This window comes from Cnephaeus nilssonii (assembly GCF_951640355.1).
Source record: "Cnephaeus nilssonii genome assembly, chromosome: 24".
NCBI classification, from domain to species: domain Eukaryota; kingdom Metazoa; phylum Chordata; class Mammalia; order Chiroptera; family Vespertilionidae; genus Cnephaeus; species Cnephaeus nilssonii.
In genome coordinates this window covers 6,129,605-6,151,849 of record NC_137095.1, presented here as the reverse complement: position 1 = coordinate 6,151,849, position 22,245 = coordinate 6,129,605, and the positions used below count along the sequence as shown (strand labels likewise).

Here is a 22,245-nt window from a genome sequence, read left to right as displayed (position 1 = left end):
GCAACCAATTGATATGTTTCTCTCACATCGGTGTTTCTCTCTGTCTTTCTCTCTCTCTTCCACTCTCTCTAAAAATCAATGGAAAAATATCCTCAGGTGAGGATTAAAAAATAAAAAATAATATGGTTCCTACCCTCAAGTTGCTGATAGTTCATTACGAGAGGCAGCGAGGCAAGGATGTGGTCACAGCATCAGTGTGGTGAGTAGAGTGAGGCAGCTCGGGCGGGGTGAGCTCATCGGGGCAGCCTGAACCAGTCTTGGGGGGATGGAGAAGGCATCCTGGGGGAAAATCTGAGGCTTGAAGGATAAAAAAGAAGTAAGAGGAGAATGAGTTCATGTATCCGACAGATATTTACAGAGCTTCTTCTCTGGGCAAGGCACTGTGGTAAGCACGGGGGACTCAGAGGTGAGTAGACAGACATGCCCCTGCCTTCTTGAGTGTACTGTCCTGTGGGAGATGACAAACAGCAAACAGGCAAATAAGTGATTAACCAGTTAATTGCCATGATATTTTTTAAAATGTATTTTATTGATTTTTTACAGAGAGGAAGGGAGAGGGATAGAGAGCTAGAAACATCGATCAGCTGCCTCCTGCACACCCCCTACTGGGGATGTGTCCGCAACCAAGGTACATGCCCTTGACCGGAATTGAACCCAGGACCCTTGAGTCCGCAGGCCGATGCTCTATCCACTGAACCAAACCGGTTAGGGCGCCATGATATTTTGAATTTAATTTAGAAAGGTCCGCCGCTTGCGTCATAAACACTATGGCAGTTAACTGGTTAAGGAAACAATTTCAAATGGTCGTGAGTGACAGAGAGAGAGGCAAAGAGCTGGGAGGGAATGTTCCAGGAGAGGGAGAGCTTGTGCAGAGTCCCGGAAGCGTGGGCTACTCTGTGTGTTCAGGAGACTCTGTCTCTTTTCAGGGGAAATAGCACAGGATATGACTGGGCCCTAGATGTGTGTCACTGTGCCAGCCGATGAATTCCTAAGGGAAGGAAAAGCAGGAACCCAGTTAATACTCAGATAAGTGAAAGTTGTTCAGCATGCAGGACAAGTCTGATCCGCAGATCATGAGATTTCTCTAGATTCTCTTCTTAAGCACCTAACTGGGGTCCTGGGACTGGACAGCTGAGTCAAAAAGTGTTCTTTTAAAAATATATGTATATTTTTATTGATTTCAGAGAGGAAGGAAGAGGGAGAGAGAGATTGAAACATCAATGAGAGAGAATCACTGATTGGCTGCCTCTTGCACGCTCTCTACTGGGGATCGAGCCTGCAACCTGGGCATGTGCCCTTGACCAGAATCAAACCCGGGACCCTTCAATCCGCAGGCTGATGCTCTATCCACTGAGCCAAACTGTCTAGGGCCAAAAAATGTTCTTTAAACATGGGCCTGCCCATTAATGAACAGCGAGTCTCTTTTGAGGAATCAAGGGACTATGCGTTCCAGTTAAATACAAAAGTGAAATGGTCTTAGGCGGAAGATATTAATTAATTCATTCAGGAGAACCCGGAAGAAGAGGGCTGTGATCCACCTTGCCTTTCGTGGGCTGCAATCATTTGATTGTGAAAGAATTTGCTGCCCTGGCCGGTGTTGCTCAGTGGTAGAGTGTCAGTCTGCACACCGAAGGGTCTTGGGTTCGATTCCCAGTCAAGGGCACGTACCTGGGTTGCAGGTTTGATCCCACATGAGGGAGGCAACCAATCAATGTGTCTCACATCAGTGTTACTCTCCCCCCACCCCTTCCGTTTCTTTCCTTCCCCCTTTCCACTCTCTCTAAAAAACAATGGGAAAAATATCCTTGGTGAGAATTAACAAAACAAAAAAAGAATTTGCTTAAAATGGTTGCCTTTGACACTTGTCTATTACCTCCTTAGCGAAGTTTTTTGTTTTTTTAAAAAATATATTTTATTGATGTTTTTACAGAGAGGAAGGGAGAGGGAGAAAGAGTTAGAAACATTGATGAGAGACAAACATCAGTCAGCTGCCTCCTGCACACCTCCCACTGGGGATGTGCCCACAACCAAGGTACATGCCCTTGACTGGAATCGAACCTGGGACCCTTGAGTCGGCAGGCCAACACTCTATCCACTGAGCCAAACTTGTCAGGGGCCTTAGGGAAGTTTTATCATTTGAAAGTATTAACACTGATTTGAATCCTTGTTCAGACAAAAAGAAAAATTGCATTCAGAATTCTGTCACAGCTGTTTCTTGGCTGGGTGCTATTCTAGAATAGGCAGACTGGCCCAGACAGCAGTTCAGTGCTCTGATATGGTGATCGTAAATGAAACGAACATTGTTTAACAAATATTCCAGCTTCCTCCCAGAGAGGGCAGCCACACCAGCAGAGCTCTGGTCCGAGGAGACCCCTCCTGCAGTGGGCGGCCATCCCCGCAGAGGAGGCTGGTGCGTGAGCCTGGCTGTTGGCATGGGTGGGCACTACAGGCAAAGACCAGGGCACTGCCCAGCAGGCTTCTGGCCGGGGCCACACTCACGGCAGGAGAGAGGCACTGCCTGGTCCCTGGCGAGACCCGGGTGTCAGAACTCGGGACAGGAGCTCCCCTCCCTCTGCAGCCGCTCGTCTCTGGCAGCCCCTCACTGCTCAGTCCTCACAGGCAGTAAACACGTATCCCAGATACCACCTCGTTGAATTTCTGAACTATTAACATAAATTTACAGCAGATGTATTAGTATCTCAGACCTGTGGGTAATACACTGAAAAAGAAGGGAAACACGGATGAATTATAGAAACTGGCTTCCTGGAAAAGAGACGTGCTTGCCCTAGCTCCGTGGTCGGCTCGCGAGCCACATGCGGCTCTTCGGCCCCTTGAGTGTGGCTCTTCCACAAAATACCACGGCCTGGGCGAGTCTGTTTTGAAGAAGTAGTTAGAAGAAGTTCAAGTTTAAAAAAATTTGTCTCTCAAAAGAAATTTCAATCATTGTACTGTTGATATTTGGCTCTGTTGACTAATGAGTTTACCGACCACTGCTCTAGCCGGTTTGGCTCAGTGGACAGAGCGTCAGCCTGCGGACCAAAGGGTCCCCGGCTCGATTCCGGTCAAGGGCACGTACCTGGGTTGCAGGCTCCTCCTGGCCCCGGCCTGGTCAGGGCACGTGCAGGAGGCAACCAATCGATGTGTTTCTCTCACGTCAATGTTTTTCTCTGTCTTTCCCTCTCTCTTCCACTCTTCCTGAAAATCAATGGGAAAATATCCTTGGGTGAGGATTAGCAATAAATAAATAAATAAATAAATAAACAAATAAAGATGCGTTTTTAGAAAGAGTAAAGCAAATGTTTAGAACATTTCTGATTTATATTCCCGAGGAGGTTTAAGAATGTACTGCATCTTTTTTTTTAAAATATATTTTATTGATTTTTTTACAGAGAGGAAGAGAGAGGGATAGAGAGTTAGAAACATCAATGAGAGAGAAACATCGATCAGCTGCCTCCTGCACACCCCCTACTGGGGATGTGCCCGCAACCAAGGTACATGCCCTTGACCGGAATCGAACCTGGGACCCTTCAATCCGCAGACCGACGCTCTATCCACTGAGCCAAACCGGTTTCGGCAATGTACTGCATCGTAACTAGTGTGAACAGCCGGGAAGAGATGCCTTAACACCTGGCGATTAGGAATGGCTCTCCTCTCTGGAATGGCCTGGCTTTGATTCTTTTCACACAATGAGATGGAAATTTTAGGGTGTTGGTTTATAGAACACCATTCTTTGAAGTGCGTGGTCTGTTACGTTTGAGAAACACTGTGCTCTTCCTCAGTAGGAGGGCTCTAGAAGCCCGCCAGTTAAGAAACCTCTTTGCCCGGTGGGTGTGGCTCAGTGGTTGAGCATCAGCCCCTGAACCAGGAGGTCACTGGTTTGATTCCCGGTCACGGCATATACATGGGTTGCAGGCTGGTAGCCGATTGATGGTTCTTTCTCATCAATGTTTCTATCTCTATCCCAACCCCTTCCTCTCTCTAAAATCAATTAAAACTTTTTTTTTTTCGTATTCTTATCTTTAACCCGGGTTTTCCAAAATTTATTTGATCACAAAACCCAATTTTTTCCTCACACTCACTAGAGATTTTCATCTCAAAAGGACAAGGAAATGCTGGTTTTTAGAGTTTTAAGGGGGAAAATATTCAGATTTCAAAATTCTACCTGCCACCGATTTGTCACTCGCACGCTAAGAGAAACAGGACGCTGTTCTCGTGTATGCAAAGACTCCAAAAGATGCCACGTTTGACTTTCAGATGTGTCCTGCTAGTCAGCGTTGGACGGAAAAGGACCAGAGGAAGTAGAGTGATGGTGAACACGTGGGTGGAGAAATTAGAAGGCCCCCGGTTGGGACCAGTTTTATATATTAAACCTGTCCCTGGAACTCATCGTGCGGGGTGTGTGTGTGGGGGGGGCGCGGGGGAAGGGTTGGATTAAGCAGACTCCAAGTTCCCATCCCACCAGCTGCCTGGAAGGCCACAGGCCTGTCCCCAGACTCCGCCCCTGGTAGAACAGGGTGTCAGAGGGTAGGAGAGAAGACGGCACCCCCGCTGCCTCCGAGGGCAGTTCCCGAGCCGCCCCAGGTGCACTCGCCGCATGGAAACAGGAAGCCAAAAGGAGAAGGCTGCTCTGGGCACCAGCCACGGGCAGGCCGCGCCGAGAGGCAGGGTGGGGCTGGTTTGGAGCGTCTGTGGCTCCGTGGCCCCACCCGCGTGCAAACACCAACAGATGTCTTCTCTTATCAGCACCAGGGCTCCTCCCCTTCCTTTGGGGGAGAGTGAGTAAGAACTTTCCCTCTAACACTCCCCAGGGGGAAGGGTAGGAGTCCCCTGGGGATGGATTGAGGCTGGAACGTAGAGGGACTTTCCCCTAGAGGACTGCAGAGACATGGGGGGAGGGAGAACGGATGCAGGGGGCCCTGAGGTTCCCAACTGGAGCACCCAGGTGGATGGTGCCCTCCATTAAGCACGATAGACCATCGCATGAACGTCAGAAAGGCTGCGATGCTGACTAGACCACCACGGTGGAATAACCAACCCGTGGTTGATCATGGGGTTACTGTCACTCCGCTGCAGTCTAATTTGTATTTCCAGGACTGGATCGTTGGACTCAGTGACTTCAGGGATGGCAGGGTGCTGAGAGAGGTGGTGAGCTGCTGCTTGGTGAAATTAGGCTTTTCTGGACACACAGTCGCCAGATTCTAAGGGAAAAGAGAAAGATAAGCACAGGTTAGAGATTCAGAAGCTGCTGCCTGATGGTTCTGCCGGCTGAAAGGCTGACCTGCTCCGTCTCTGAGGGCCTTCTCACTTCTTTTCTTTTCTTTAATTATTACTTTCTTTTCACTTTTTATTTTTTTATTTAATTTTTATTTTTTTATAATTCTTTATTGTTTAAGGTATTTTTTTTAAAATATATTTTATTGATTTTTTACAGAGAGGAAGAGAGAGGGATAGAGAGTTAGAAACATCGATGATAGAGAAACATCGATCAGCTGCCTCCTGCACAACTCCTACTGGGGATGTGCCCGCAACCAAGGTACATGCCTTTGACCGGAATCAAACCTGGGACCTTTCAGTCCGCAGGCCGACGCTCTATCCACTGAGCCAAACCGGTTTCGGCTATTGTTTAAGGTATTACATTGAATCCTTTTTCCCCCATTGACCTCTCCCCACTTGTTCCCCTACCCTCCCGCACATGCCGCCCCCCCCCCCCCCCCCCACTGACTGTGTCCATGGGTTTTGCTTATATGCATGCATGCAAGTCCTTTGGTTGATCTCCCATCCCCACTCCCACCCCCCCCACCCCCTTCACCCTCATTTTCTCCCTTCCCCCTGAGGTTGTATGGTCTGTTCAATGCTTCTGTGTCTCAGGATCTATTTTAGTTCATCAGTTTATGTTGTTCATTATATTCCACATATGAGTGATATCATGTGATACTTCTCTTTCTCCGACTTTAATCCTCACCTGAGGAAACTTTTCCATTGATTCTTAGAGTAGAAGGAAGGAAGGAGAGAGAGAGAGACAGTGAGAGAGACACATCGATTGGTTGCCTCCCGCATGGAGTGGGGATCGAGCCTGCAACTGAGGCACATGCGTCCGACAGGAATTGAACCCAGGACCCTTCAGTCTGGGGACCGACGCTCTAGCACTGAGCCAAACTGGCTAGGGCGGACCTTCTTATTTCTTTACCACTGTTTCCTCTTCCGTCTCCTGCGGTCTCTTCCAATCTGTCCTTCCTACCATTAAGCCTAATAGTTAATGTTGAAGAAACGTCTCTCTTGGAAAATCTGTTTTCTTTTATTGACTCAATTCAGATTAAGCAATGAGATAACTAGACAAGACACAGCTAATACACAGGAAGCGAAACTTGTGATCAGAATGCTTCTCCTGGCAAGGGGAACATTTCACCAAATCGTTAGGAGCTCATTAGCTCAGTGCCCACATTTCACCTGGGGGCCCAGTCTCGCCTTCGTGCCACTCCCTTCTCCATCAAGGGTCCTATTTCCTCCTGAGTCCAGCATGATGACTTTTTTTTTAAAGATATATTTTTATTGATTTCAGAGAGGAAGGGAGAGGGAGTGAGAGAGAGAAATATCAATGATGAGAGAGAATCATTGATCGGCTGCCTCCTGCACACCCCACATGGGATCAAGTCCCACAACCTGGGCATGTGCCTTGACTGGGAATCAAACCGTGACCTCCTGGTTCATAGGTTGACACTCAACCACTGAGCCCCTCCCACTGGAGATCGAGCCCACAACCCGGGCATGTGCCTTGACTGGGAATCGAACCATGACCTCCTGGTTCATAGGTTGACACTCAACCACTGAGCCACACTGGCCAGGCATGCTGGCTTCTTTTAAAGAGAATCATTGAGGGTTTTTGAGCAAGAGGGTGATATGATTAAGCATGTTTTAGAAGATTATTCTTTGGGTGTAGTGACTAAATTCACCAAAATTTCTCGACTGCATTGTGGGTGCAGGTACAGGGGCGTGCTGGTTTCTCCACGTGTGTGGTGCACGCTCCAAGGTGTGGGAGGCCCACGGAAGAACAGAATCTGTGGAGCGGAGTCCCTGACCACTTAAGGAAGTTCCCATCTCTCCACAAGCTGATGGTTATTAGTAACAGGACTTCCGTGACGACTTGAAAAAGGAAACACCGGCTTATGTCACCCAAAGGCTAGACCCAAGGATTCACGCAGCAGCATTGAGACTATCAGGGAAGTGCCACCGCTGTGCTGATGTCATGCGTAGACAGGCTTTCACCCCCTCAATTGGGGGAACCCCTTCGTCTTCCCCTCAAAGCACTCTTTGGTCCTGTTTGTGTCACAAGCTCATCCCTGAACCATTCGCTGTTTCCTGGAGCGTCAGGTACCTGGCTGGGAAGACCCGGCCTGGGTCCCTCGAGGGGCAGGGAGGCCTGCGCAGAACGACAGTCCTTCCAGGTTTGGGTGGGGGTGGAGGGAGTTCTTAAAAACAGGAGCTCCTGCAGACATGAAAAATCAGAAACGCCCACGTGAATCACACGAAGACGGCCCTGGTGAGGTGTGGACGCTCCAGGGGAAGTGATAAGAGCACCCGAGGAAGAGCTGGTGGGTGGAGAGGGAAAGATAAGAGCCAGAACCTCCGCAGTGTAACTCTCCGTAATTCCCCACCTCGTTTCTGCTCCACCTTTTCATTAAGTTTATTTTTCCTTAATTAAAAATTCTACTTTGATGGTAGCACTTTTGGAGCCAATTACTCCTCACAGCCCCTGGACGAGAGTTGGCCAAGGTAAGCAAACCCTATTTTAAAGATAAGATGGGCATGTGTTCATTTTAGAAACTTTTGCTCTATTTTATCTGCCTTGAATGCTGTTCCAGAAATTTCTCATATAAAACAGAATCTTGTTTGCTCTTACAAAACTTAAGTATTTTCATGTGTAATCATAGGCTGATATGAAAGTCTAAAATGAAAAGTTATTTAGATCTTCACTTTTAAAACCAAATAGAAACATATTTGGAATATATTTGCCAATAGAATACTCTGACTTATTATTCTTATACTAGAGGCCCGGTGCATGAAATTCAAGCAATAAAAATAAATTTTTTAAAAAGGTTTCAAAGATGTTTGTTTGCCCCACACCTTTTTATTTATTTATTTTTTTAAACATATTTTTAAAATATATTTATTTAATGATTTCAGAGAGGAAGGGAGAGGGAGAGAGAGATAGAAACATCAATGATGAGAGAGAATCATTGATCGGCTGCCTCCTGCACGCCCCCCAATGGGGATCGAGCTCGCAACCCGGGCATGTGCCCTTGGCCGGAATCGAACCCGGGACCCTTCAGTCCACAGGCCAACACTCGATCCACTGAGCCAAACCGGCTAGGGCTGCCCCACACCTTTTTAAACTCTATATGCCCAGCTAGCTAGTCTCATTCTCACAGGTTTGGGGCAGTTTTATCATAGAAATCAGAAATCCTAGGAACCAGAGAGATCATTCAATCTGACCTCATTTTCATCGTGATGAGCAACACGGGCATTTTGAAGGGACTTCCTGAGGTTGCACAGCCAGGCGAGTGGAAAAGTCAGTTCTCAGACCCACGTCTGAGTCTCTGCTTTGCTTCTTGTGGATTGAACTCCTTTTTATCTTATTCTGGTGTTTAAAGGCAGCAGCGTCCTTGGAAAGAAGAAAAGCATCCTGGGTTCAGGCTGACATCTGCGCTTAACAGGTACAGGCATTGCTTCCTAATAGAAATAACTTGGAAAGAAACCAATCCGTTTGATTGCCCTGATGCTCTTCATATAGTGCCTAGTTGCCAGAGTCTGTTCATAACTAATTGTGTTTATATGAAGTGTTAAGAAAACAAACCTCAAACCCCTCACCATTTATTGAATGTCCACTGAGGACAGACTAATACAGTTAAGAACATGAGGTCTGGGATGAGACTACAGCAAGCATGTCAAACTCAAAGGCTAACACGGGCCAAATAAACGAGGCATGTGGCCTGCGGCCTGCGAGTTTGACATGCTTGGGCTACAGGGTTTGCCTCTTTCTATGTGACCTTGAACAAGTTATTTAATTCTGTTTTAATAAATAAATTCTGCTCGGTTTTCTCATTTGGAAAAGTGAGATAATAGTATCTGCATTAAGGGACGGTTATGAAGATTAAATAAGAGAATACATGGGAATGGTATGTATTCAGTAAGCGTTAGCTATTGTTAGGACTCTTGGGGTATATGTTATTTAGTCAATCCTGATAACATCCTCTAAAGACGAGGTTTTGTGTGTTGTTTTTTGTTCTAAGAGATTAATGACTTGTCCAAGGCCACTTAGCTAATACGTGATGAAACTGGGATTAAAAAAAAAAAAAGCTTTTTATAGTGCAAAATTTTAAACATACACAAAAAGGAAAAGAGTTACACGAAGTCCCTTGTGCTCATCTTTCAGCTTCAGTCCTTAGCATTCTGCCATTTCTTCTCTAACCCCCACCCCATCCCACAGCTGGCTAGATACAATCTTTTACTATAAATGTATCTAACAGTATAAGGCTGGTAAGAACCTTTTACAACAAACAAAACGTAACCGCAGTTTCATTATTGCACTTTACAAATTAACAATAACTCATTAATACCAGCCAGTATTCAAATTTTCCCAGGGGGCCCCCTCTTAGCTGCTAGAGGGGATGCTGCCCGATTCATGAATCACTTCATAAAGCCAATTAGATCTTCAAAAGAGACAAACACAAAATCTCCCAGTTATCTCCCTGCATCTGATACTCTCTATTGAGTCTCTGTGACTCGAAAGGAGCTGGATCTGAACACAGGGCCCTCTGACCCGAGCGCATGTTCTTCCTGTTGCAACACGCAAGCTCCGACCGCCTCTCCCTGGTCTGGACACACAGCCACGGGCAGTGAGGCCAAGAGGCCATCACCTGAACAGGCCACAAAGACGCATTTTAGGCTGATTGGAAGCCCACACGTCCTTTTTATGGCAGACAGCTTGACCTGCATGAGACAACCATCATCTCTTGGAATCGAGGCTGTTTAGAAGTTGGAGCTGTCTGGGGAATTCCAGAAATACGCTCTAGACCAGTGGTCGGCAAACTCATTAGTCAACAGAGCCAAATATCAACAGGACAACGATTGAAATTTCTTTTGAGAGCCGAAAACCGACTTCTGCGCTTGGGCCACGAAGTTTCAATTGCACTGTATGTGCGCGCCCGCACGTGGTATTTTTTAAAAATATATATTTTATTGATTTTTTACTGAGAGGAAGGGAGAGGGATAGAGAGTTAGAAACATCGATGAGAGAGAAACATCGATCAGCTGCCTCCTGCACACTCCCCACTAGGGATGTGCCCACAACCAAGGTACATGCCCTTGACCAGAATCGAACCTGGGACCCTTGAGTCTACAGGCCGATGCTCTATCCACTGAGCCAAACCGGCTAGGACTCGCACGTGGTATTTTGTGGAAGAGCCACACTCAAGGGGCCAAAGAGCCGCATGTGGCTCGCGAGCCGCAGTTTGCCGACCACTGCTCTAGATCAGCGGTTCCTGAGTTTTTTGTCCTTTACCACCTTAGAAGCCACGGAGACCCTAGAGTGTCTGTTTGTGTCGGTGTATCTATGGGGATTTGTCTATTGACATTAGAAATTAAATTGAGAGATGTTTAAATGTTACTTATTCATGAATTTGAAAATAGCCAAGTAAAAATAATAAACCCATCGCATGCTAACATAAATATTTCTTTAAGGAACAAAATGACATTTTCCAAAACAGAAAAGTGTATTGAGACGAGTGGCATTGTTATCTCTTCTACGAATCCCTTGACCAAAGTTAGGTCCTCTGCCGATGCGTTTAGTCGGCAGTGACTTCACATGTCACACGGCTTCTGTCACTCTCCACTGTGCTCATCAGAACGAGCAAAGGGGCAAAGGTCATTCTAGTGTTAACTGCAAGTCCCTGGATTTGTACTGCCCCCGAAAGGGTCTGAGAACGGCTGCAACAGTGAGCCTTCAGACAGGAGTTCCTCTCAGTGGAGGAAGGATGAGCAGGGGTTGGAGGAAGCCACGCATCCCAGGCCTTACTGATCCATTTCCCAGGCCTTATTGCAGGGGTCCTCAAACTTTTTAAACAGGGGGCCAGTTCACTGTCCCTCAGACGGTTGGAGGGCCGGGCTATAGTTTAAAAAAAACTATGAACAAATTCCTGTGCACACTGCTAAGTCGGCTGCTAAGCAGGACAGGCAGCGGCGGCAAAAACACCCGGCGGGCCGGATAAATGTCCTCGGCGGGCCGCATGTGGCCCGCGGGCCGTAGTTTGAGGACCCCTGCCTTATTGAAATAGATCAGTAAGCTGTGCCAGCAGCTTCACGGTGTAAAGCTGTGCGAGCACAGATGACAGTCATGTGGAGTGTGGGTGATCTTCAGTGGCTGTCACTGATGTGAGGGACTTCAGGTAGGTCCAGATCCCTCATTGCGTGGATCATCGGCAAGAATCATCCTGACCTTCTCTCCCGTTGGTGATGTTCAGCAGAGACTATTGCGTTGTCACGAAGGAAAAACGGATTTTCAGCCACACTCTCTCCTCCCCCCTCAGGACCAATTCTGATTCTGCTCTTCACACGAGTGCTCTAAGCACCAAGCCCCAGGACCCCTATGGAGGAGGGGGCCAGTCGGCCTGGCCGGCCGCGTACATGGGTAAGACACACGGCCCTGCCCGCCGCGGCTCTGCTTCTGCCTGTCCTGGGGCATCTGGCCTGGCGCATGCCCTCCCCAGCCCGGTGGCCTCCCGAGAAGGAGCGGCGGGGAGGTGTGTGCGCTCCGGCGGATGAGTGGCGCTTACAGGTCACATGCTTGGTTGCAGCCTCTTCCATGGCAGGTTCTCCCCCCTCAGCAGCTCCGGGCCTCCGTTTCCTTTCTTCCTCCCACCCATCGTTTTCATGTGGACTCCTCGTGGCTTTCTACCCAGTCTCCTCACTTCCGGGCCTATATACTTCTCATCCAGTTTTACGTGATTTATCTGAAGGTCCTCTTTTCTCACCTAGGATCTGAGCAAATGGAGAAATAAAATCAGAGGTGACAGGTGAAGCTAAATGTCTTTATTAGTGAGACGAGGACGCGGATGCTCTCTGGCTCCATGCCCGTTATGACTGAGCCCACTGCCCGGCAGCGCTGGCCCAGGCCGAGTGCCATGGGAGGGTGAGGTCGACTGAAGGGCAGGCCGAGCAGAGAGGGCCCTGAGGAGGAGAGGGACTGGACTGGGGCTGGGCATCGCCTGCCCCGTTGTTCCCCATTTTGCCAGGTAGACCATCGTTCTGCCTCCAGAGTGAGTGAAGCGGAGGAGAGAGCCGGAGCGACAGGAGTGGGAAGCCTTCTCCTGCCGTCTGCTTCCAGAGTGAGCTCCCGTCTGATCACAGTCTCCTGCGTACAGTCCTCCGTGCCCCCTCCCTCCAGGAGAGCCCCAGTCTCAGCTGACACCCCCCCCCCCCCCCCGCTTCTCTCCTCACTCCCCAAGTCAGCCGTGAGGACCACATTGGGTCCTGCTAATGTGTCATTCTGTTCTCATCTCTTCCTCCCATAACTCACTCCTGACCTGCCTGATCAACACCCTCCGCTTTGTCATCATTCCTGTGGGGCCATCCTTGGCCTCCTCTCTTTGCCAGAACTATCCGTGTCCTTCTAACATCCCAAAGCTCCTGCGTGCAGGTGGCTCCCTCGGCACCTGTGTCACTCCCGTGTTCAGAGTCGGTTTCCTGAAGTCAGCATCTTAATGGTCTTACCTGCAGCACTGGGCCTGGCCGAGGAGCCCTCAGCGCTGGGAAGTGCGGAGAAACCACAGGGAAACTCGCTAGCATCGGCCTGCACGTGCCACAGGCCGGCTCGCTGAGACGCAGCCCGGCCTGCCTCTCAGGGGTATAATCTAGTAGGAACAGTGGCTCTGATGGCCCCTTCCATGTGCCAGTCCGTACTCCACATTGACCCTTGTCCGCAAACAGGAACGACGATGTGTTTGGTCTTGAAACGCAAATCAATCTTCAGCCAAGCTTTTCTGGATTCTTCACTTTTTAGTCAATTTAAAGCAGGGGTCCTCAAACTTTTTAAACAGGGAGCCAGCTCCCTGTCCCTCAGACCGTTGGAGGGCCGGACTATAGTTAAAAAAAACTATGAATACATTCCTATGCACACTGCACATATCTTATTTTGAAGTAAAAAAACAAAACAGCAAAAACACCCGCATGTGGCCCGCGGGCCGGAGTTTGAGGACGCCTGATTTAAAGCCTAATGGTCTGTTCCTTCTGATGAGAACATGGCTGGCCTTACGTTCTTGCACATAGTAGGACAGGACTTAGTACTAATTGTTCCCTCGTGCAATCAGAGGTGACCAAACCGTTGTTGCTTGTGAAGTGTAGGGTCTTTTAGAATCGGGGAAGGCCATCCAGCCGAGGTTCCACCCACGGGGACAGGAGAGGAAAGCGGCGGTCATGTCGGACTCGGGTGTGGGTTAGAGAAGCGGGTACCTGGGGCGGTGGGGAGGTTAGCTCAGGATGGGCAGAGATGGGAAGATATAAACAAAACCCAGCAGAATCAGAGCCGGCGATCAGTGGGGTCCCTGTGACTGCGGCAGGATCTTAGCCCCCCTGGACTGGGAGGGAGCCAGACCGATGGGTTTGGACCTGGGACCCCGAATGCAGAGCTGATTTCTGCCTCTGCCGTTCCTTCTGGCAGAGTTGACTCCAGAAAGGGCTGACGGCCTAGAGAGCACAGGAAATCCTAGGTAATTGAAGTAGGACCTTTTGAGGCTGCATGCAAGGAGAAAAGAAAATAACTAAAGAAAGTGCCGATTGAGGGAAGTGTTTATGCCAAGAGTGATGTGGCTTCAGAGGGACGAGGTGAGGAGTGTCAGGCGGTGAGAGGATGGATGAGAAGGCCAAAGAGTGTTGATCCCGGCAGACAGGAAGAGCAGAGAGAGAAAGGCATCCAGAGCAGGCTTTCTGGGGTGACTTGAGAATCAGGGGGCGCTCCTTGTCACCTCAGCAGTTAAACATTGTTGGGCCACGTATCTGACAGCCCGGAGGGCGGGCTGCCCTCCAGCTTGGACCGCGTGGCTGCTCCTGCAAGTATCGCAGAACTCAGAAACACATCCAAATATGGACGTGTTTACATGGGAAAGCCAGTGTGTTTAAAATATTAGTCAAGTCTCCAAGGATGGGAATTATTTCTGGAGAATTCTATTTGCTGGTGGGAGCTATTTTAAATCGTTTCATGCATTTTCCCCCTGTAATTCATTAAAGTTTTTCCTTTTCTTTTCCTCTTGGATTTTAAAAATATCGACTAGCTTTGCAAAAAGGTATTTCTTATTATAGGACCAACCAAATAAAGATGAAGCAAGTGATGGGAAAATGTAATTGGAGCCCAGAGTCGGGCTTCATAGCAGAAGCAACATTAACTGCTCTGCCTCTGGGGACCTTCCTGAACATAATGATGTAGCTTCGATTAGTGTTCCCACTCGCTGTTGTGAGTGGATGAAAAAGCATCTGCTTAACTCCATGAGCAGTAAACTTGGATGCATTAATGAGCGGTCTGTGTCCCAAGAAAACCAAGCCATTCTTCTGATACACGGGTAGTAATTTTCATGATGGTTATTGAGTGTCATGACAGTTCGATGTAAGTGATTAGCAGTTGAGATAAATGGCAGCAATAGACCTGGATACACCCAAACAAGATTGTTAGATTTTCTCTTGTTTAATTAGCCAGGATCTCTGAAAGGACATGTTGATCTTCGCCCTGGCAGCCCGTGCCGTTCAGTTACCATTTCACACGCGTACACACGGCGGCAGTGACGGGCTCTCTGACATGCCCTGTCCCAGCGCCCAGGACCGTCCCCTCACTCTGCCGGGCTCACGGCCGGCCTGGGAAGGAGGCCGGGGGGGGCCCGCGTCCTTTCAGAGAGTCCTAGAGCCCAGGCTGATGCGCGTCGGGTGCTTGTCTTCTGCACCCAGAGCTCTCGAAGCTGAGCATGGCCAACGCGGGGGCCACAGCCCTGAGCTCCTCCTCTGGGTCCGGTAGAGGCCCAGATGTCAGTGACCTTCAACATGCGGTACGCTTTGACCTGCCTGGTTAAGGAGAAGTTTCAAATGCAGATAACCCTGAAGGAAGTGAGCCTGTGCATGATGGGAGGGAGAGGGCAAGCATGCCGGGTCATAGAGAGGGCAAAGAGCGTCCCCTCGGTGGCAGGAGGGCCCACAATGAGGAGGCTGAGGCCCCAGGGGCTTCTTAAAGGACCCCCTCTGGTTAGAGCAGTGGTTCTCAACCTTCCTAATGCCGCGACCCTTTAATACAGCTCCTCATGTTGTGGTGACCCCCAACCATAAAATTACTTTCGTTGCTAATTCATAACTGTAATTTTGCTACTGTTATGAATCGTGATGTAAATATCTGTGTTTTCCGATGGTCTTAGGCAACCCTGCTAGCGGTTCTCAACACAGATATTTACATTACGATTCATTAACAGTAGCAAAATGACAGTTACGAAGTAGCAACGAAAGTAATTTTATGGTTGGGGGTCACCACAACATGAGGAACTGTATTAAAGGGTCGCGGCATTAGGGAGATTGAGAACCACTGGGTTAGAGCATCCACCTCTTGCTGCTCCTCCCCTCAGTGAATCAGGGCTGCGCTGGGAGTCACTCCCCATGTGTCAGGCTTGGGAGCCGGGAGAGGGGACACGGAGGAGGTCACCTCATGGCTCCGACCCAGGAAGTCTCACAGGTGCAGCCTCGGTCCCTGCTGTGCCATCCCCGCTGGACCGATGCGAGTGCTTGTCCTCTGTGCAGACCTCCCATCACAGCCCGCTCCTTTGTACTGGTAGCCCCTTGTTCACGGTTGTGTCATTCAGCGGCAAAAATCCTGGCTTGCATATGTTGGTCACGTGAGCTTGCTGCTGCCACCTCCATCTTTCTGGTCACCTAAACTCAAAACCTGGTGTTGTCTTTTATATTCTCAGTCGCACCCCTGTCACCTCTCAGCAGCCACCTCGCGCTCAGTCTACCCCTGCGGTGCCTCCACCTGCCCTCTCTCTCTCTCTCTCTCTCTCCCCACTTCCTGCCTTCGGCCTGGACCATTCTGTTTGGTTTCCACGTGGTCTCCCTGCCTTTCAGTCCTTCTCACACTGAGCTGTCAGAACCACCTCTCGAAAGCGTAGCTGAGCCCTAAGCGGTTTGGCTCAGTGGATAGAGCGTCGGCCTGCGGACTGAAAGGTCCCAGGTTCGATTCCGGTCAAGGGCATGGACCTTGGTTGCGGGCACATCCCCAGTAGGGGGTGTGCAGGAGGCAGCTGATCGATGTTTCTCTCTCATCGATGTTTCTAACTCTTTATCCCTCTCCCTTCCTCTCTGTAAAAAGTCAATAAAATATATTATTTAAAAAAGAAAGCATAGCTGAATCGCGTCACTGCTCTAGCGGAGACCCAGTATGTCCTGCCTTATGCCGACTTACTCCTCTCTCAGTGAAGCCTCATCTCCCCTCCTCGGCCTGTCTTCACACGGGCACATCCCTTCCCACCTTACTCCCATGTCCAGCCCCTCAGGCACAGCACGGTGGACATTCTGAAGGCGCACAGGCCACAGCCCTAGTCCCAAACTTACTTAGCAGTGTGACTGGGAGGGTTAGTACCTGCCTCAGAGCGTTGCTGTGAGGATGGCGTGAGATCACCTGTGTTAAGGCCCAGCACATAGTCAGCGGACAGTACTCTTAGCAGCTGTTATTATCATCCTCGTTGTTACCCTCAGTGTCTAACTCCAGTGCCACCTCCTCCGTGAAGCCTCCCTCGGTTCCAGTCTGACGGAGAGGCGGTGACACTAATGGCCTGTCGCGTGGAATGTCTGCTCCCCACTCGGGCCGTTTCACGAGGTTGAGTCCTCGTGTTGCAGGGACAGGTCAGCCTTGTTCATTAGACCCAGAGTGATGGGTTTCTTGGTGAGAAAGAGAAGCAATGCTGGACTGCTGTATAACACGAGGATTTTTATTGGTGATCGGGCTATCACTTTGTCATGATCAGAATGGTCACGTTCTCTGCCCTTGGCAATATGAAGGCCCCAAAACGTGAGTCAAAAGCTCCTCTTTCCTCCTTGTAACAGGGCCGACTGCAGAGCGGGCCCTTTGCCTCTGAACCTCATTGCCTGATGTTCTTCTGTTCACATCTCCTTTCTTCAGCTGCGTTAACGCACCATGAAGCGATGGCCTAGCCAAGTCTCTCATCGGCCAGGACCGTCTAAGGAGAGTCCTCTGGGGTGATTTAAAAAAACTAGATTCCTGGGCCCATTCTTACACCTTCTGAGGCAAAAAGCTTTGAGGATTGAGCCCATGAATCTGCTTTGAAAAGCTTACCCGAGTGGTCTTTATGTGCATTAACATAAAGTTTTCAATCACTGACTTAGATTCTGTTTCTATCAGCCTGAAAGAAATTCTGTCTCTTTTTTTTTAATATATTTTATTGATTTTTTACAGAGAGGAAGGGGGAGAGAGAGAGAGAGAGCCAGAAACATCAATGAGAGAGAAACATTAATCAGCTGCCTCTTGCACACCACCCACTGGGGATGTGCCCGCAACCAAGGTACATGCCCTTGACCAGAATCGAACCTGGGACCCTTGAGTCCGCAGGCCGACGCTCTATTCACTGAGCCAAACCAGCCAGGGCAGAAATTCTGTCTTTATGAATGTGCTCAATTTATTGACCTCTTCCTGCTCCCGGGGACTCTTGGTGCTGGCCAGGCACCCAGCCTCCACTAAAGTTTGGTATCTTCTGGCTGTAGAATTTGTCTCCAGGTTCTGTCTTCACCCCACACTCTGTCACCTGCCACGTCTAGCATTTAGTAGGAACTTAATATATGTTGAGTGAATGATTGTTAGATATTTAGTTTAGGTTTTATAGCCTAATCTGGTTAACTTACAGATTAAGCTTACTCCAAAACATATTGAAACTTTAAATAAATAAGCTTATATTTAAAGGCTTAGAACTTGAAAATTTCTCCTGATTTTATATTGAAAACTCACTTGGTATAATTGATGTCTCTAAAGAGAATAATAACCATACCTTCTTGGCACAAGTCTTTGGTTTTAGCCTAGAGCAATTGGATATACTGTACTTGTCATTAGCAGTGTATTTTATGGATTAAAAATACTTTATTCGGCCCAGCCGGTGTGGCTCAGTGGTTGAGCATTGACCCATGCACCAAGAGGTCACCGATTCAGTTCCCAGTCAGGGCATATGCCTGGGTTGTCGGTTCGATCGCCAGTGGTGGGCATGCAGGAGGCAGGCAATCGATATTCTCTCATTGATCTTTCTATCTCTCTCTCCCTCTCCCTTTCTCTCTTTCTTTAAAAAAAAAAAAAAAGAAAACGTATTTCTTTAAAAAGAAAAGAACCAAAATGTTTTTAAAAAAATACTTTATTTGGTTAGAAGATATTCAAAGTCAGATTTTTAAATTTCTGTGAATAGCTATCACATACACTTTTTAAGTTGACTGAGACTTCAGATAAATGATTTTTTTAGATAACTTGACTCTTTGCAAGAAATGTATGTATAACAACATACAGCATGGAGCTTCCCGTTGCTCCGCTAGGCCCGTGTGGCGAGTGGGAAGCAGTTACCTGCCCTTCCTAGTGGGCGATGCATTTGGAAGAGGTTTGGATCTTTACTTTATTTTGTAAGCTGAATAGAGGTTCTCCGATTTTGAAAATTGTTCTCTCAGGACAGTTTAAGAGTGAGATAATTTTAAAGGAGAAGAAAAGTAGATAGGAACCAACTCTAGGCTTAAATGAACCATATCTGTCTTAATTTTAGCATAAAGGCCCATGTATCTTAGCTGGACCTCAATCAGTGAACCAAAATGGATAGAATTTTAAAAATTCAATTTCAAATCAGAAAGAGCGACAAATTCATGAATAAAGGAAAAGGAAAGCGCCATATAAAAGTATCTGTTTTCTTTCCCACCAGGTTTCTGTGATGGTGAGAACAATGGACTTGGGGAAGGTACGGATTGGTCTTGCTACTGGGCTGGGCGGGATGCTGACGGCAGTTGACATGACCTCCTTTCAACATGTGAACTAATTGATGCTCATGTTTCAGAACTTCCCAAAATGCTGACAACTACAAATTAGTTGAGTTGTCTGAGATGCTCTATTAAATTAGGGATACTCATGACCAAGGCCACGAGAAAGAAAGCATGTGGTGAGATTGCATCATTGGGTTCCCCATAATCCCAGTCACAGGGGTATGCAGGGAGGCAAAGGTTGTCATCACATGAAAATATTAATGACTTGGTCGCCCTGGCCAGTGTGGTTCAGTTGGTTGGGCATCTTCCCCTGTACCTAGAGGTTGCTGGTTCTATTCCAGATCAGGGCACATGCCCGTGTTGCCGGCTGGATTCCCAATAGGGGGTTTGCAGGAGGCAGCTAATTGATGTTTCATTCTCACGTTGATGTTTCTCTCTCCCTCCCCCTTCCTCTCTCTCTAAAAATCAATAAGAAATCTTTAAGGAAAAAGAAAATATTAATGAATTGGCCACTTATACCATTAGTTATTTCAGTATTCCTCCGTCCTCAGCTGCCTGTCTCTGTCCATTTAAGAAAGTTTTGAGACTCTGTGATTGACACACGTAAATAAGCAGTGCGAGGAAACTGCAAATCGACTGCAAAATGAAACCGCAGAGATTGCAGAAGATACTGAGATTTGTAAAACCGATTACAGTGATATTGGAGATCTGCTGAAATGTCGCTCAAAGCCAGTGATAAGTGAGGATCTGACACAGTTCGTTTATTCATTCAGGGCCAGACACTTTTTCCTTTTCCCTAAATCTTCACCATCTGAAATTTAGTTTTTGCAATTTGAAAGTGAACAACTAAATTAGATTTATAATAAATTGCAGAGATAAGGACTCACGGGGAGTATGCTATATGAGGCGCATCTTGAACCAGAGGCATAATTCTCTACCGTCATCCTATTGAGTCCTTTTCCGGGCAAGCCATTTTAGGCCATGAATAACATCATGAAAAGTTGAAACTTCAGTAAACATCCACTAGGACAAATAAATACCGTATTTTCCGGCGTATAAGACGACTTTTTAACCCAGGAAAATCTTATACGCCCAGTCGTCTTATACGCCGGAAAATACGGTAATTGGCTTCAAGCTGCTTTTCATTCCCCCAATGGATCCTTTGAGGAATCCTCAACAAATCTTGGAGACGAAGACTAAAATCAGTGAATTTCTCTAAGGAAGCAGTCCTCTTTAAGGCCTTGGTCGGCCCCAGCCATGTTCCTGTGACCAACCTCTTATGAGCAGTAACCTTGAGGCACGAAGCCACCTCACTCAGCCCTTGAAACTTTTCCTATCATCCGTCAGTGCCGTAGAGAGCTATTGTTTATTCTCGAGTGCCTCATTGTATTGCTTTATAAAGGCTCTCAAACCTACTGTTCCCGCTGCCCAGTTTGAGAATCACTGCAGAGCCAGGGTTGAGCTGGCACTGTGCCCAGCACCCCAGGTGATGAAATGCTGCTGAATAAAATCAAGGCCCTGCCCTTGTGGGCTTCACATTTCCAAAGCCGTTCATAGTAAGAGTTAGACTAGGTAGCATTTGAAGAAAAGAAAATCAAACAAGGATGTGGACAAAATGAGTTCTTCAGAAGAGAGTGGCTTGAATATCACGATTAGGAGAGAGACCTGGGGCGGCTGATAAGCCTGGATATCTGAGGAGGAGCGGCGGCTGTCCTGACGGTGTGAGGCTGACTGTAAAGGCACCGCATCAGGCTCTGTTACAGCGCCTCCACCCTCCTTAACTCATTCTGAGAGGCCACCAATTCAATCAGATCCCGAGTGTTAGTAAAAATAAGATAAAAGAAACTTATTTTAGAGTTTCTTTCCATTTTTCAAATCTTTTTCTCAGAATTTACTCTGAAATTTTGATCCCTATTTTTTTTTTAAAATGTATTTCAGAGAGGAAGGGAGAGGGAGAGAGAGAGAAACATCAGCGATGAGAGAGAATCATTGATTGGCTGCCTCCTGCATACCCTCTACTGGGGATCCAGCCCACAGCCCAGGCATGTGCCCTGACCAGGAATCGAACCGTGACCTGCTGGTTCGTAGGTCAATGCTCAACCACTGAGCCACACCGACTGGGCTGGTCCCTGTTTTAAGTGACTTCTTTTTGGGGTTTGTTACCCACGGGTCTCCTGTGTGGGGCTAAAACAGACAGTCATGACATGACAGTCCAAGTGGAGCGCACGTGCTCACCAAACCCTAATTTCTAATGTTGAACCCCCTGCCTGGCATCAGGTCCCCTAATTCCTGAGGGCTGGCCCTTCCCTTGTCTTCTGGTCTCTCTCTGAGAACAACAATAAATATTTGTGAAATCATTTTTTTTTCTCTCAAAGATAATTTCTTTGGCCGGTGTTGGGATGGCTGCCATCTAATGAATGTGCTTTCCCCCACTTTAGCGATGTCTTTCCCTGGTTCACTGAAAGAAGAGAATCTGTTGAACGTTCCCAAGCCACTGCCAAAGCAACTGTGGGAGACCAAGGAGGTGGGTGAGCAGTTCTCACTGTGCTTGTTGTCACTGAGTGTTTGCCCTTCAGCAGTCCCTGCGGAGGGAAAGCGAGGAAATGGGGAAAAGGAAGGTAATTTCTCTGGGGACAGAGATAGGACGAACACACGAGGGAATGATGGTTCAAGTAAGAATGATCATATTTTGTTGGTAAGTTCATACAGTATCTCTTGGCTTCCTAATTTGCATGTGAATTGACTCATTAAAAAAACACACCAAACTATTGTTTGTGACCAACACCCTCTACCAGTGACCAGCTTCTATCCACCACTGCTGCTTCACCAGATATCCCTTTTTTAAGTCAAGGACACTTGACCTGAGTCCTCGGGGAGTCGGTAAACAAGTCATCTGTTTTATGATTTCCATGAGTATTTGTGTCCACTTGTGCTAGCTGACCCCCACCGTGCTCCCGCTGGAGGAGGGAGAGGTCCCACGGTACTGGGACCTCTTTGTGAATTCTTTGGTCCCATAGGGAAGCTGTGCTGCCTGTGAAAGAAAGCAGCTCACCTCCCAGCCCTTAGCGATGCTATTGCTCGTCTGGCCGCTGCACTTAACTGCCCGCCTGCCTAGCCTTCCTCCGTCCAGTTCCATTTCTCCTGCCACGTCCACGATGGTCCCCTTCAGCATTGGCGTGGGCCTGACAGGTCTTTTGTAAAAGCGAG

The 22,245-nt window shown here is 48.0% G+C and overlaps 1 protein-coding gene across 2 annotated transcripts in view; it reads left to right on the top strand.

Annotated features, from left to right (window-relative positions):
• The window catches only part of CRTC3 (CREB regulated transcription coactivator 3), a 99,876-nt gene that overhangs the window by 60,603 nt on the left and 17,028 nt on the right, over positions 1-22,245 (top strand). For both annotated transcript variants that reach the window (XR_013813145.1, XM_079764093.1), the window contains exons 4-8: positions 7,709-7,770; positions 8,649-8,711; positions 11,583-11,683; positions 18,981-19,016; positions 21,477-21,562. Coding sequence is in view for 1 of the 2 variants with exons in the window: in XM_079764093.1 (XP_079620219.1) it covers positions 7,709-7,770; positions 8,649-8,711; positions 11,583-11,683; positions 18,981-19,016; positions 21,477-21,562 (348 nt within the window). In the remaining variant the exon portion in view is untranslated. The remainder of the gene's footprint in view (positions 1-7,708; positions 7,771-8,648; positions 8,712-11,582; positions 11,684-18,980; positions 19,017-21,476; positions 21,563-22,245) is intronic.